The sequence below is a fragment of the Neovison vison genome, chromosome 14 (assembly GCF_020171115.1).
Source record: "Neovison vison isolate M4711 chromosome 14, ASM_NN_V1, whole genome shotgun sequence".
Classification (NCBI taxonomy): Eukaryota; Metazoa; Chordata; class Mammalia; order Carnivora; family Mustelidae; genus Neogale; species Neogale vison.
Genome location: NC_058104.1, coordinates 1,502,329 through 1,517,676, shown reverse-complemented (window position 1 = coordinate 1,517,676; position 15,348 = coordinate 1,502,329). Strand labels below are relative to the sequence as shown.

The 15,348-nt window shown below is 59.8% G+C and overlaps 1 protein-coding gene across 2 annotated transcripts in view; it reads right to left on the bottom strand.

The window, feature by feature from the left end:
- AXIN1 (axin 1) overlaps positions 1-15,348 on the bottom strand; it is a 48,533-nt gene that overhangs the window by 8,275 nt on the left and 24,910 nt on the right. For both annotated transcript variants that reach the window (XM_044234066.1, XM_044234065.1), the window contains exons 2-5: positions 11,585-11,725; positions 8,691-8,787; positions 3,726-3,863; positions 285-814 (exon numbers count right to left, since the gene is read on the bottom strand). In XM_044234066.1, coding sequence (XP_044090001.1) covers positions 285-814; positions 3,726-3,863; positions 8,691-8,787; positions 11,585-11,725 — 906 coding nt within the window. The remainder of the gene's footprint in view (positions 1-284; positions 815-3,725; positions 3,864-8,690; positions 8,788-11,584; positions 11,726-15,348) is intronic.

The window sequence follows — 15,348 nt, the reverse complement described above, 5'->3', positions numbered from 1 at the left end:
CCAGATGTGAGTGGCCGTCTCACGACCCCTGAGCCAAAGCCGAGAGTCACACGCCCAACCGGCTGAGCCCCACAGGCACCCCTCATGGCTGGATGACTTTTAAAAGGGAATTCTGGCCACAAAAACCAGGACAGAGCCCACAGGAGACGAAGCTTCTCACTGTGTGTGACCTTCGACCCTGGGAAGACACACATGGCCCTCACGGACACGGGCTCAGAGACAAGGAACCACAGCACCGATCCCAAAGCAAGGCTCCGGCTGCCTGGCACTCGCCGGACACTCACCTGTAGGCCAGGCTGTCGCTGGCATTGGGGGCAGCGCCCACGCTCTCCAAGTGGCTGCGAGGCTTGGCCGCGTGGCTGTGCACGTCTTGGCCCCACGGGAAGCTGCCCTGCGCCCGGCGGGCAGCCTCAGCGTCAGCCGGCTCCTTGGGCCTGGCCGTGCTGTGGTGGCTGTGGTGGTGGCCGTGCCGGTGCAGGTGCGGGCCGGCCGTGTCCAGCTTCGCCCCTGACTTGGGCGCGTGCTTCCCGTGCCCAGAGGGCACGACCCCCAGCACACCCACGATCTTGGGTACATGCACGCTGTCAGGGGAGCGGTGGCCGGGCCCTGGTGACTGACAGCCGGGCGTCCGCATGACCCGCTGCACGTGCTCATCCAGGATGCTCTCCGGGTTCTCCTCGTGCGCGTCCCGGAGCCCCATGCAGCCCACGTCTGCGTAGCGGGGCGGGAAGTGGTGCCAGGCGGGGGCCAAAGGCAGCTTATGACTGGCCCCCAGGGGGCCAGAGGGCATGTCCCCATCCTCGCCTTCTTCCTCCTGTAGGACAAGCCCACGAGTCAGCTCCTGGCACTGCCCGTGTCGCAGAACCTCACATCTGGGGTCACAAAGAAGTCAGCCTGGCGGCTCCGTCCTGGGGGTCCAGTGAGGCATGGGACGCTGGCTTGACTTGAGGACCAGGGGAGGGCTCCCTACCCCCACCCGGCCACAAGCACTCATGCACACGCGCACATGGCCACTCTGAGTCCCAACGCCAGCCTATGTCCTGCCCACGGACAAACCTCCACAAGGAGTTTTCCTTCACCTTTCTCAGTAAACGTATTTTTACCTTTTCAGGTGATTTTCTAATTCCTTGATTTTTAAAAAATCGTATTTATTTATTTAAAAAAATTTTTTTAAGATTGTACTTATCTATTTGACAGAGATCACAAGTAGGCAGAGAGGCAGGCAGAGAGAAGGGGGGGAAGCAGGCTCCCTGCTGAGCAGAGAGCCCGATGCGGGGCTTGATCCCAGGACCCTGAGATCACGACCTGAACCGAAGGCAGAGGATTTAACCCACTGAGCCACCCAGGCGCCCCATAAAAAGTCTTATTTATTTAAGTCATCTCTACCTGCAGTGTGGGGCTCGAGCCCACAACCCCAAGACCAAGAGCCGCACGCAGCTGTCGCTGAGCCAGCCGCCCCCCACTCCTCCGCGTTACTGCTGATCTGCTGCTGCGCTTTCAAGAGAATCCTCCCCCTGCACAGAGGCGCTCATGTCTTGCCGTGTGTTTCTTGGTGAATCCTCCCAGTGAACTAGCTGGCCCTCGCTTGTCTGACAGTCCACAGAACCACATCCGTAAACACCTCTGACCAGTCTAATTCCCAAGGACATAACTCACGCTGACTTTCTCATCTCACTCAACAGTGCAGACCAGGATAACGCTGACTAAATCTGGTAGTAACCCAAAGAGCGAGGTAGGAACCCCAACCCCTGCACTCCACTCTAACCCAATCTCAAAACCTTCCCCACAAGACTTCTCACTTAACGGGAGAGTACCTAAACATCGCCAGCACCGGCAGTCAGCTGCAAACATGTCAGTCTCGCTCAGGGCAGAGGTGGCGCGGAGGACAGACGGACGGGCACAGAGAGGGGTGGATGGTGAGTGTGCCCCTGACGGATACAGACTGGGACCCTGGGCTCCCTCGCTCCACCCCGTGTCCCCGTATTGACTCCTCTGCCTTGCCCTCCCCAGGACACGGGAAGTGACCCCAAAGGGAGCAGTGAAGAAGGGGGAACTCTCCATCCCCAGGAGGCGGGGACTGACCAACACCATCTCGGTGCCTCTGCATATGGAAGAAATCCATTTTAGGATTTTGAAATGTTATAGGCTTAACCGAATTGTCTGAGTAATGGTTTTTTTGTTGTTTTTAATTTACTTATTTGACAGAGAGACAGACAGCATGAATAAGCAGAGCAGCAGACAGAGGGAGAGGGAGAAGCAGACTCTGCTGAGCAAGGAGCCCGATGCAGGGCTCGATCCCAGGACCCTGAGATCATGACCTGAGCCAAAGGCAGAGGCTTAAGGACTGAGCTACCCAGTTGCCCCTCTTCTTTGTTCTCATTTTCCAAGTTTTACAGAAAAATAAGTTATTTTTGCCAAGACATATTATTTGAGAGCCCGCGAGCTGGCACGTGCAGGGAAGAGGAGGCAGCCTTGAAGCAGAACCCCCCACTGACTGCAAAGCCTGATGTGGGGCTTGATCCCATGACTCTGGGATCATGACCTGAGCGGAAATTAAGGCAGACACTTAAATGACTGAGCCACTCAGGTGCCCCAATAAAAATAAGCTATTTTAAAACATGTCATTAGTCTTCTTTAAAAAACCTGATTCACGGCCCGTTTATATAGGCTACAAGATCATACAAGACCGGGTGTCTCCTGTCTGTGTGGATTCCCCAGACACAGGTAATTTCATCTCATTTTTTCCTGGGTTTCTGTGTGGAATCACACAGGATAGAAGAGATGGCACTGCCGGCAGTGGGGCCGGGCACCCCTTGGAACTCGGTCCTTGTCAATGTGGCTGCAGCAGCCAAGCCCGGCACCCCCGGCCAGAGGGCCCCGAGTGGAGCCGCACACCTGAGCCAAGGCCACATGTCTGCCCATTAGTTTCTGAATCAAGATGCCGGAAACACTAGGGGCTGTTGGTCTGAATGTGTCCTGTGACGTCGTGGAGCCCCACGCAGTCCCTGGGGCAGGTGTTGGCCTCTGCGGGCGAGGCTCCTGCTGGATCCAGACACAACCGCCGTGGGCCCGCCGGGGACGCCCCAGAGAAGAAGGGACCACTGCTTGGCTGCGAGAAAGTGCACTGGGCACCCACAGCCCAGCGGTATCTAAGGGGCCTCCCAGGAACCTTTATTAAGGATTTTATTTATTTATTTGACAGAGAGATCACAAGTAGGCAGAGAGGCAGGCAGAGAGAGAGGAGGAAGCAGGCTCCCCGCTGAGCAGAGAACCGATGTGGGGCTCGACCGCAGGACCCTGGGATCATGACCTGAGCCGAAGGCAGAGGCTTAACCCCCTGAGCCACCCAGGAACCCGCCTCCCGGGCAACTGCAGGGCCACAGGCACGGAGAACCTCTGAGCCAACTTTCTTCCCATAAGAGGGTGGACTGGGGGCCCCAGCTACAGGGCCAAGATGCTGCTGCTGAGCACCTATGGGTCTCTCCAGGCCTTGCCTCCCCCAACAAGCACCTCCTCCCAGGAGCCAGTGAGGGCTGGGCGGGCGCGGTGGGGGCCTCAGACGGGAGGCGTCATAGGAGAGCAGGCAGACACCGGGACAGGGTCAGAGCACGTCAGGAGCCGGCACGCTGGGAGACCCTGGAGGGAGCTCCGTGGGGGCCTGAAGCCATCCTCAACTCTACCAGCCGTCGGAGACGCGCTGTGGCCCTCCCAGGAGGCGCACTCACCATCCGGACGCGCTTCAGCCGCTCTTCCAGCTTCTCCTCCGCCTCCCGTGTCCGCTGCACGGCCTCCAGGCGGTGGATGAGCTCTGCAGCGAACTTCTGGGGCTCCACACGGATCTCCTTTGGCATTCGGTAAGTGCGCTGCAAGGAGACACGGATTAGCCAGCCGCGAGCCGTTCAGAGCCGCCCCCCCACCCAACTGAGACGCGCATGTACTCTTCCTGGGAGAAGAGAAACAGGCTACGAAACCTGCACTTCATTGTCAAGCGAGCGATCTTGCTTTCTCCCTTTCGCTGGTGGCAACAGCCTCGCTGCCCCTCTCCTTGCTGGACTGGAGCTGTCCTCCACCTGGCACTGACCGGTGAGGCGGAACAGAGCTCCGCCAACGCTGCTCCAGCCTTAGGAGCAGAGAACCAGAGGCAGAGAGCAGGCGGGAGCCGGATTAGGTCACTAGGGCAGAGGCTGGCAGGGCCCCAGCAGGCCGGAGCTTCTGGTGTCCTAAGCCCAGGTGTGCCCTTCACCTCGGCCCCCCTAGCCTACCCCAGAGAAGTGCCTCTAACACGACGGGCTAGGCCAATCCCCTGCGAGGCCCGGGAAGGGCGAAGGGGGACCCGCCAAGACCACGTAAGAGGGAGGGGCCAGCAGCCCCTGACCCGCAGGCGCGGCAGACCAGGCTTTGGACTCGGGTCTGCTGTAAGGATGGGAGACCCAGAACTCAGGGTATAGGAAAACATCCAGGGGAATGGGACGGCCTATTCGGAGGAGACAGCTCCGGAATGCAGTTTACAGGAATACACAAGACCACGTTTCCGGAGTGTACTTCACTTTGCTGTAATTCCACGTTCAAAAACGTTGGAAGAACAGCACAAAGGACTCCTGTCCAGCCCTCACCCAGACTTCCCCAGTGGAGCTCCCAGGTACTGTCGTTCCCACTCAGACACGAACACACAGGCACAAACACAGGCACACGTGTGTCCACGCACTGACACACACGTGCACGTCCTTGACCGGACAGTACCTAACACCGGGCAGTAGCTTGTCCTGGAGGCCAGACCCAAGAGGAGGAAGGGGCAAGTGTTCCCAGAAGAGCCCAGGCAGTGGGGACGGCCAAGAGGCTGTAGCCCTGAAGGAATCTTCCGGACAGGACATACAAACAGAGCCCCAGAGGCCAGCGGGGTCCATCGGGGAGTGCTGGGACCCACAAGGGACTGAGGGCTCAAGGCCAGACGGCAAGAGCTTCGTGGTCCTGACTCCGCATGATGCCACACACAGGACACGGGCAGAGGGGAAAGTCCTGACAGGACCGAACCACAGGCACGTGGCAGGCTCGGCCCAGCGGAGGCCCACCCCGAGCTCGTGTGTTCTGGAAGAGAGCCTCTAGGCTGCACGATTATGCTTCTGAAAGGAGCAGATCTGTACGAACGGACCCCCTTCCAGCTGCAGATGAACACAACACACGGGAAAAAGCTGTGGTCACTAAAACCGGGGGACCTCTGGGGCATAAGAACAGCCCCTCCCTCCGCTGGGAGGAGCAGACAGCTCACGCTGGGCGGCTCCCTGGCACACAGCCCCCCGCCTGGCCCCGGGAGCCCCTGCCAGGCACGCAGTGCAGCGAACACACGAGGGGCAGCCGCAGGCCGCGCATCTTGGCTGTGCTCCAGCCGCCATGGCAGGATGCGCACGCACGCTCCTGGGCAGGCCGGTGCCAGCCACCACAGGAGACACGCCCCAATCACGGCACACCGCCACCTCCGCGAAGATGGGGACCGCTGTTTGCTGGTTTCTTCGGTAAGAAATGTTACCCCAGGGGCACCTGGGTGGCTCAGTGGGTTAAAGCCTCTGCCTCCGGCTCAGGTCATGATCTCAGGGTCCTGGGATCAAGCCCCGCATCGGGCTGTCTGCTCAGCAGGGAGCCTGCTTCCCTCTCTCTCTGCCTACTTGTGATCTCTCTCTCTGTCAAATGAATAAATAAAATCTTAAAAAAAAAAAAAAAAAAAGAAATGTTACCCCACAAATAAAAGTTAGCTATTTTACCAGGAAGAATGGTTTTGTGCAGAAAAGCGAAGAACGGCAACCGAGGACAAGCAGTCTACGGCAAAGTGGTCGATGACTCCCACGAGCAAAGGAAAAGGTTATTTTACGGAGAAGGGGGAGGCAGTGGGGGTCTACGGGGCACGGAAGTCCGCGAGACAGAAGCAAGCGGGCCGGCGACGGCGGCTTCTCCTTGGCTGAGGTGCGGGGCTGGCCGATGGGGTGGGAGACGCAGGCACAATCCTCTGGGTAACTGAGGGCCCTTCCCTTGGCCGCGGCTCCTGGGGCGTCTGCACAGACCATTCCTGATGCTGGGAATGCAGAGAGCTGCCCCTCCCTCCTGGCTTCCCAACTCCAGCGGACGAGGTGTATCCAGATCAGCTTCCACAGGCGTCCACGAGGTCCACAAGGTACAGGCCACTCTACTCCTGGAACGCCGAACCTCTGTCACCGAACATGCTGCTGTCTGCCCTAAGCCCACGGGGCCGGGCGGGACTCCAGGCCGCCTCCACGGCTCCCATGTGCAGTGCCCACTGCAAGGCCAGCTCCCCCAAGCAGGGCTGGAGTCCTGCCCAACCGCACCCCAGCCAGGCCCCTGCCTAGGCCCAAACAAGCCATGGCAGCCGGGGACCCCGAGGCCAAGAACCCCCCCACGCAGCAGATAAGGCCCCCACAGAGTCAGGAGCTGGCCCTTGCACGGGACCAGAAACAAAGCCCCGGCAGGTGAGGAGGCTGCTGACACGTGGCCCCCGTGTGCATTGACCGCCTGGCTGGGTCCCATCTGCTTCAGCCACGTTTGCTCCCGAGAGTGTCAATAGTGTGGACACCGGGGCTCACAGAATGTTCCCTGGAAAGACAACCGGCACTCAGAGGTCACCTGCTTCTCTCAGGAACACAGAGGACCTCCTACTTTCCCCGAGGGGTCACTGAGGGCCAGGCCTACGCTATCGTTGTCAGCCGCCCCACAGGGGTTGGGCGACTGAGGAAGGAAGGCTGTGAGGCCACCGCACCGTCCACACTACACGGCAAGGCCGGGCTCTCGCTGCCACGCCACAGACTGTCTCAGCTCTATCTTCACGCTGGCTCGGCCAGGCCTTCCAGAACACAGAGGCTCCTCACTTCCGACGCTGGAGCCTTCCCTGAAGGACACCTCTCGCTCCTGACCCTTCCGGATTCTCTCCGTGCCGTGTTCTGAGAAGTCGTTCCAGGTCTGTATCCAGCTCACCCACTTTCTCTCCTGGTTTTGTCGAATACTCTGTTTAATTTGTTGAGCTAAGAATTGTTCATTTTGAGGGGGGCCGGGGGGCTCAGTCCGTTAAGCATCTGCCGTTTGCTCAGGTCCTGGGGTCTGGGATCGAGGCCCTGTCACACAGGCGGTCGGTGAGGGTCCACATGTGCAACCCACCACCCCTCTCTGAAATACATCAACCTCGAGGGCGGGAAAACGCGAGACCCCCAAGGCCACGTGGGCCCCATGCTGCTTCTCCTCCTCCCCGCTGCAGCCCGCAGTGCTCGGCTGGGCTGCTTCTCCGCGCCTGTCTCCCCTGGGCGTTCGGGACCCTGTGACATCCGAAAATCTGAAGCTCTCGTGCACGGCGGCCCTCAACGTGCGCTGTGTCCTGTCGCCATCCCAGCACGAGGCCCCTGAGGGGAGCGAGGCCCTCCTCGCCGTCCGCACGGGCAGCGTCCATCCGTCCCATCACAGAAGCAGCTTCTTCCCACCGAGAACAAATACTCGTCAGGGCCCTGGCCCTCAGCACAGAGCCCTTGTCCACTCACACTGCCATGATGCCGGACGCTCCAGCTGGGCCCTGGGGAAGGGACAGCACCTCCCCTGGCCCTGTGTCTGCTTACTCCCTTTCCTTTGAGGATACGGGTAACCCCTCCTGCTTTCCTGCCCAGACCCGGTTCCGAGTTCCAGTGTCCGCGGAGCAGAGCTGAGACACACAGGGGACCTGCTCCCTGGGAGGGAGCCCAGAGAGGCGCCCACGGCCGTGCACAGGCCGTGGCATCTCCCTCTCCTCCCCAAGCAGACCTGGTCTGTCCCTGGTTGAGACCAAATCGGCCGTGCCAAGGGTGGGCTGGGAGGTGACAAGCGCTGGCCCGCCCTTGCCTCGGAAGCAAGAGCGCACCCACCTCCCTTCCTCTCAACCATCAACTATCACTCTTCTCGTGTGAAACTGAAAAGACCCCAACCGAGGAACCTTGACCACAGACGGGTATGCATGGACCCTGCATGGGAGCTGCCGACAGGTGCTCGCAGACGTCCCCGGGGCTGGAGGCCGCCGCAAAGCTTCCCTCCTCTTCCCTGGGAAGTCCCTGCGACTCACCCGGTGGGCCAGAGTGAGGGGAGCTCCCCTCCCCTCACCCACGTGGGAGCTCTGCTGGTGGGGACAGAACGCCCGGCCTGCGGCGCCCACAGTCAGGGCACCCAGCCACCTTACCATCTACACCCTAAGAGGGGACACAGGGGCAGCTTCCACAGAAAGTGTTCACCGTGACTTGGGACTGGGGTTGCTAAGTGTCACCACGCTGCACTCAGGAGGCCCACGAGGGGCCAGGCCCAGCATCAAGCCAGTGACACACTCAGAGCCGCTGTCCCACGTCGAGGAGAAGTGCCTCACTCTCCATGAAGGGCAAAGGCTGCCTGGTGGCTCCGGTGCTCCGTCAGGCGCTCCCTGCCCCTTGGCAAGGATGGTGCCGGCCGGACCTACAAGCCGCCCCGATGCCCTCTCCAGCCTGCCGGGTGGGATCGCACGGGACGATGTGCTGGGCCTGGACGTGAGCCGAGCTCCCAGGACGCCAGGCAAGGGCCGCTCCCACCGCCCAGTGCCCCGACGGCCAAGCGGAGCGGGGAGAAGGGACCGGCACAGTCCAGGAAGACTGGTGAGCCGCGACCTCACTGACGGGGAGGGGACGGCTGGGCAGCGAACTTACAGGGATGTGAGGTAGAGGCACCCGCCCGTTGACCTGGACGCTCTCCTGCATCTCCCGGCGGTGCTGCCTGCGGATCCTGTATGGCGGGACGCCATCCCTGTGCACGGGAGAGAGCCTCGCGTGAACACATGGGACAGCGCAGCGACACCATCCTGCTGGCGTTCCCTGCGGCGTGGCTGCGCAGCTCAGCACGGTCTCCCCCTGCTTGTAAAGGTCTGTTTATTCGGGGCACCGAGGGGGGCCACATCGATGAAGCGTCTGCCTTCGCCTCAGGTCACGATCCGGGACCCTGAATGAGCCCCGGGTCGGGCTCCCAGCTCGATGGCGGCCTGCTGCCCCCTCGCCCTCTGCTCCCTGTTGTACACTGTCAGATGAAGAAATAAAATCTTTAAAAGAAAGAAAGAAGAAGAAAGCAAGCAGGCAGCAAGCAGCCAGCCAACCCGCTGCCCTGGGAGGCAGAGTGGCTAACGGGAGCCCAGAGCACATGACGATGCCCGGCAGAGCGCGAGCCCACAGAGGACAGCTTCTCTGCTCCCTGTCTCCTTCTCACTGAAAAACCCTGACGGCTGGAAGGCAGGAGTCTTTAGACCGTCCGGCTGTTGGAGGACCCTGGCCTGCCCAGTCTGCCCTGGGTTCCGTCCAGAGCCTCCTCCTCCTGCCCAAGGCTCCCGCCTCCTTCCCAAGCACGGCCCCGGATTGGGCGCTGGGGCCCCGGGGCGTGTCTGAGCCCTGCTGCCCTGACTTGAGGGCATGTACATGCAGCCCCCGTGCTGATCTCACTTTAGCAGGTGGCGTGCAGTTGTCCCATGGGGCCAGCACAGGGTGCCCAGTGTGTCCTGACCCTGGTCCCGGGCAGCCCCACAGCCCCCAGCTCAGCGGCTTCCTCGGCAGGCAGGGAGGCCAAGCTTGCCTCTCCTGATGCTCTGCCTCTGAGCCCTCAGCTAGCTTCAGAGCCTGCGCTCTGGTTCGGAGCGAGGGAGGAGGAGGCTGGGACAGTGTCTCTCTTGCCTGCCTCGGTTTCCCAGGCTGTCAGGGTCCTGGCAGGGTGTGCCGTGTGGTTACCTCAGCAGCCCGGCAGGGGCACTTATGGGCTCGGGTGTCAAGGAACAGGGGAGTCACACGTACCCAAAACATCCTGACATGCCCCCACGGGGTCGTTCGGGTTTCCTGAGCCACCCGACTCCTTGCTTCTCCTATGTTCTGACAGGCACTCAATCCTACATGACTGTGGTCAGACGCTGTCCCTGGACACCCATGTCCGAAGTCAGCCAGGACATCGCTCACACTGGGCGGCTGACAGGCTGAGGCAGCTGCCCCAGGGGCCAGAATCTGGACAGCACACACACCCCGACTTTTTGCCTCTGGTGCAGATTGAGGTATCTTGTATTCCAAATGGACTGTCACTACACTTCTGGGTCTTGGTGTAAACCAAGGTGAAGAGAATATCAGAAAAAAAAAAAAACATTTCAAAAGCTTAAGTTCTTTCCTTTAACAAATGGAAGTCCTTTCTTAGAATTACGAGACTTTTCAAGAAAACACATGCTGGCCAATCGATTTTCACTGTAGCACCCATTTCAGGGAGGAGAGAACCGGCTGCTACAGAGGCCCGCTCCCAAGCTGTCACCGCTTGTGGGGGTCGGAGCAAGAGCCAAAACCATGGTCTGCTCCAGCAGGACGCTGCTAAACACACGTCAACGCTTCATCTGAGAGAATGAAATGATCAGGACAAACCCATCTCGTGATGTCATCACCACGTCGTCCCCAAAGAGAAGAGAAGGGGTTCCAGACGCTACACGGGGCTAGCTGGTGTGGCCCAGCAGCAGTGCAAGCTGGTCGGGCCTGCACACCCCGGGGCCGCGTGGGGAGAACATGCGGACACAGGCCAAGAAGAGCACACACTAGGGGACAGCTACCGAAGTGGGGCCACCGTGTTCAGACAGGTTCTCTGCAGAAAGACAGATTTAGGGGCCCTACTCTTTCACGTTAAAAAAGAAGCTGGCTGAGGACGGACACCCTGATGGCCAGCTGACATTGGCTGCTCCTGTCCCTGCGGTCCCAGGGTCAGGGTGCGGGGACGCTTGTTGTACCGCCAAAGGCTTTCCTCCGGCCCCGGTGGTGGTGGAGTATGCCAGGGGTCCGGATGCCAGCCCGGGCCCTGGCCAGGGACATCCTGTCAGACAGGTGACTGAAGTGGGGTAATCTGACGTTCATGGGCGGCCATGACCCCAAATGACCTTGGCAGGCTGGCCGGGCCACACCCTGATATGACTACAGAGAGTTTTACACCATTGGACTTCTGATGTGCATTTGGGTCCCAAAAAGCCACTTGCCAAAAACCAAAGCAGAGTGTCAGAAAATAAGTTCTTTTCCACAAAGGGAAGGCTTCCCTGAAGAGAACAATGGAAGAATAAGGTCCCTTGCGACCAATGAGGGACTGGAGGCTCCAGGTGGCTCCAGACAGTCGCCGAGGCCTCTAGGACACCCGCGGCCCCCACCGCTATCCCAGTCCTCTGGGCACCGGGGCCGGCACAGACCCAGCAGCACCAGCTGCCGTCCGGCTCCCATCGTCCCAGTTCCCACGCAGTCTGCATGGGCATGCAATGTGGAAGAGCGACAGAAAGAACTAACGGGGAGGCACCCTGCACAGCCAGCACCCTGGGCGCCACCACCGGCCCTGCTCAGCCCCTCGTGCCCACCGGTTTTCCTGGTCTCGAGGGTCCCAGCAGCCATGGCCTCAGAGAGAAGCAGCGGCCACAGACTCAGGGTGTTTTGTGATCCTGCTGGCAGCGCCACCGGTCTGTGCACCAGAGGTTGGGGGGGGGGCGCCACACGCTCTGCAGGAAGACAAACCGCGCTGGGGACCGCACGGGACGCGCCCGGGAGGAGGGACTCACACACTGCTGTCGGTGAGGGACAGGCTGTCCGCGTCGCTGGACAGGCTCTGCTGTTCACTGTCGTTGGCGCTGGTGGCCGGGGCGAGAGCGTGGCCGGAGCTGACGTAGTAAGGGTTGACAGGCTCCCGCCAGGACCCACACCTGTGGACAGGGAGCAAACGTCAGCAGCAGAAAACACCACGTGGTGCTCCCCCATCTCCCGAGAGTCGCCGAGACGTCCGGTTCCTGAACCGCACGTGCAAGCCCTCCCGAAGACACAGCACAGAGGGCTGGGGTCTCCGTCCTGCCTCTGGCCGCTGCTCTTGCCACACCAACCGCTTCAACCCCGGGCATCTTCCAGATCCTTCCTGCGCGCTTACACACGCACCCAGGCGAGCACGCAGGCCGCCATCTAACTACAGAGGGACGTGTGTGCTCTGCAGGCTGACTTGCTGCGGAGGAAACCCTAACTCCGGAGGCAGCAGTGTCACCAGCATCCTCGACCTCACGTGCTTCCCTCAAGAGCGCGAGGACCGCAGGTCGAGACAGCCAGGACTCTTGTGCCCAAGTCCAAGAGCTGTCACCAGACGGAACACACCGCCTTCTGGTCCCTTCCTCCCCCTTCAGGGCACTGGGACCACACACAGATTGGCTGGAATATGCCACCAGGTTTCAGTCTCATCCCTGAGAGACAACAGGGCGGCACCATTTACATCCCGTTCCCCCTCAGTCACCTGCTCATGCCTTTTGTCTGCTCTCCACTGGGATGTTCAGGAGTTTCCCAGAATCTACTGCAGCCTTAAAACATTCTTACTATTAACTTCCAGGCACACGTGTAAAATACGCTTTCTCCCTAAACGTCACTTTTCTAACTTTGTTTAGACTAATTTTGGACACACGACAGTCCTCATTTCTACAAAATCAGGCTTACCAATCTTTTCCTTCATAGGTTCTTTCGTATCTCAGTTGGCAGGCCTTCCTCATTCCAAGATTAAAACTGTATTCTTTTATTTTTCCCCAAATGCTCCAATAATTTTTTTTTTAATTTAGAACTTTACCTAAAACAGTGGGTAGATGATCTACCTTGGTCCCTTCCATCAAAATGGAGAGTCTGTTGTTAGCACCAAATACTGAATAATCCACCTCATTCTGAGTAATTCTCAAGGCCAATCTTGGTCCTCCCTTCACATGCCTTTTCCTGGAGGCTGCGCTCTCCTCCTGTCTAGACTCTGCTCCCATGCCACCTCCCCCAAAGACCGTCCTCACACAGTGACATACCAGTCCTGGGCCAAGGGACACATGATAGCACAGTTCTCCCAACAGGGCCCGTCGAGCCCTCCTGGCGGCCGGGGTGCACACCTCGAGGGCTCAGTGATTCATACACCTCAAGCCCCAGCCTCACTTCTGACACAGGACCCAAACGCTTGTCACATGGACGGACAACAGCCTGTACTGAGTGCTGGGGACCTGGGACGAACCCGTGCCACCCTCAGTGCAGAAGGAGGGAGACCAGACTGCTTCTCAGCTGACAGAAGCTCTGTGGACAACGGTCAGCAGATCGAGAGAACTTTCTGGAAGCCCCAATCCCAACCACACACACAGTGAGAAAAGATACTTCAACAGGACTTGGGACCAGGTACCTCAGTATCCTAAACACCCGTCCCACAGGCTGTGCAGGGCTGGGTCAGGCCACCCCATCGCTGGAGGAGAGGCCTGACCAGGTGGGGCCAACTCTCCCAGGGGCCTGGGCACACACGGTCTTAGGACGGGCAGCATCTGAGGCCTCAGAAACCAGCAGAATGCCAGCCAGCAAGGGAGGGAGGCCAGTGACACGGCCACATCCCTTACGCACCAGCGAGGGGTCAGTCACTGTCCTCCAGCACACTGGGCCTCCTGACCCACCCACGGCAGCCTGACGCTCCCGTGGAGGCCACGAACCAGTTCCAGCCAAGAAACGGCGGAGGCAGGATGGTAAAGGCTCTCAGAACAGGGTCTGACCAGAGGCTTGCGGCAGGGGTTGGGGATGTGGAGAGCGACAGGGACAGCCGTCCCTGTTTGTTTACACCTCGCCTAGATGACATCTGACAGGAGGCAGATAAAACGATGTGAGCCTGCAGTGTCACGAAATTTTATTTTTATTTTCACTTTATTTTTTAAACGAGGCTCTAGGCCCAACATAGGGTTTGAACTCGCAACCCGGAGGGCAAGAGTCGCACATACCCACTTAGCCAGCCAGGCGCCTCCTGTCATAAGATATTATTTTCATAGAGCACTGCTGTTCCTCGTCTACACTTAAAAAACGAAAACCACCAATACTGTCACCGTAATAACCACTACTGAAATTCCGATCCTAGGTTAAGTGCTAAGTAAACTATTTTTCTGTTTCTCCATTTCATTTAAAGAATATTGAATTTTGGTAACTTTCCATAAATACCCATTTGGTCGAACGAGAAAAAAACCTCCAAATTAAAGAGAAAAGAGCAGCCAGCACGGAAGGCCCAGGCCACAGAGCACACTGGGGAGCGCAGCTGCGGCGCCCCTGGACTCTGCCTCGCCCTAGGTGTCCGGAACCACGGCCCGCGGGACGGTCCACAGACAGGCCTAGCGAGCCCTGCCCCGGGATGGAGAGTCCGTCTCGGGTCCGCGCTGCTCGGCATGGCCCATGCATCTCTCGACCGCGGTGCGGTGGGTTCGCGGTCTACGCTGGCCACAGACGTTACTTACAAAAACACATCTTAGAAAGACAGAACATCCATCTTTAAGGCAAAAAGCAAGAAAGAAAGGGTTTCTCAGTCTTCCGAAGCCGCCTCCGGGACACAGCGAACGACTGCGCACGCGAGCGGCCCGCACAGGTGACACGCGGCCGAGCAAAGGGAACACCGGACCAGAGGGAAGACTACAAAGGCCGAGGAGCTCCTGCCCTCGCTTCACCTTCAAACCTTCGAGACAGAAAAACTGCGCCTTGGCTCGGAGACATAGCTGGGGCTTTGCTGCAGGCCGCAGGCCAGAGCAAGAGGACGCGGCGCTGGGGGAAGCCGGGACGGGGCGGGGCGCGCGTCCTCTCCACGGTTGCAGGACGGAGGATCCAGGGGACCAGCCATCCTCCCACCCGAAGCACGTCCTGCTGCACGGTCGCTCCTGGGCTGCCCGCGGGGCGCCGGGATCCTTTAGCAGGTGAACTAGACCCACCGATCCTGTCTGCTGGTCTTCCGGGGCCTCGAGAACAAACAGCTGGAGTTTCCCTCTGACGCCGTCATCTGCCGCGGCCGTGCATCCAGCGGGTGATCTGTTTGACTCGAACGACAGAGCCTGTCCTGCGCGTCCGAGGTGCCCACGAAGATGACCACAGGGGCCCGACGCGGCAGGTCCGTGGGCATCTTTTCCTCCCGTGGACACCGCAAGGGCAGGAGGGACAAGAGGCCGCCCCACCGCAGGGCGCTGCAGAAGCCTCGGCCCCAAAAACAGCGTCAGTCCAGGCTCCTGCCGCGACACTCCCCCCAGTGACCCGACGGGTGCCTATGCCGTCTCCGGTGACCGTCCGTCCGTCCCTCCTGCGTGGGGACCGCCAGACAGCGTACTCCGGCGCGGCTGGGCTGCCACCGGGGACATCCCGTGACCATCATGCTCCAGAGACGTGCTCCCTGGGCTGGACACGGGCTTCTATAGACCGTCACGTGCTGGCGGAAGGAAAGGGACATCGGACACGCCATGGACCCAGAACCCGGGATGGCGGCTCCGGAAACAAAATGGAATCACCGCTGGACCAGCCCAGCACGGCATGGGGT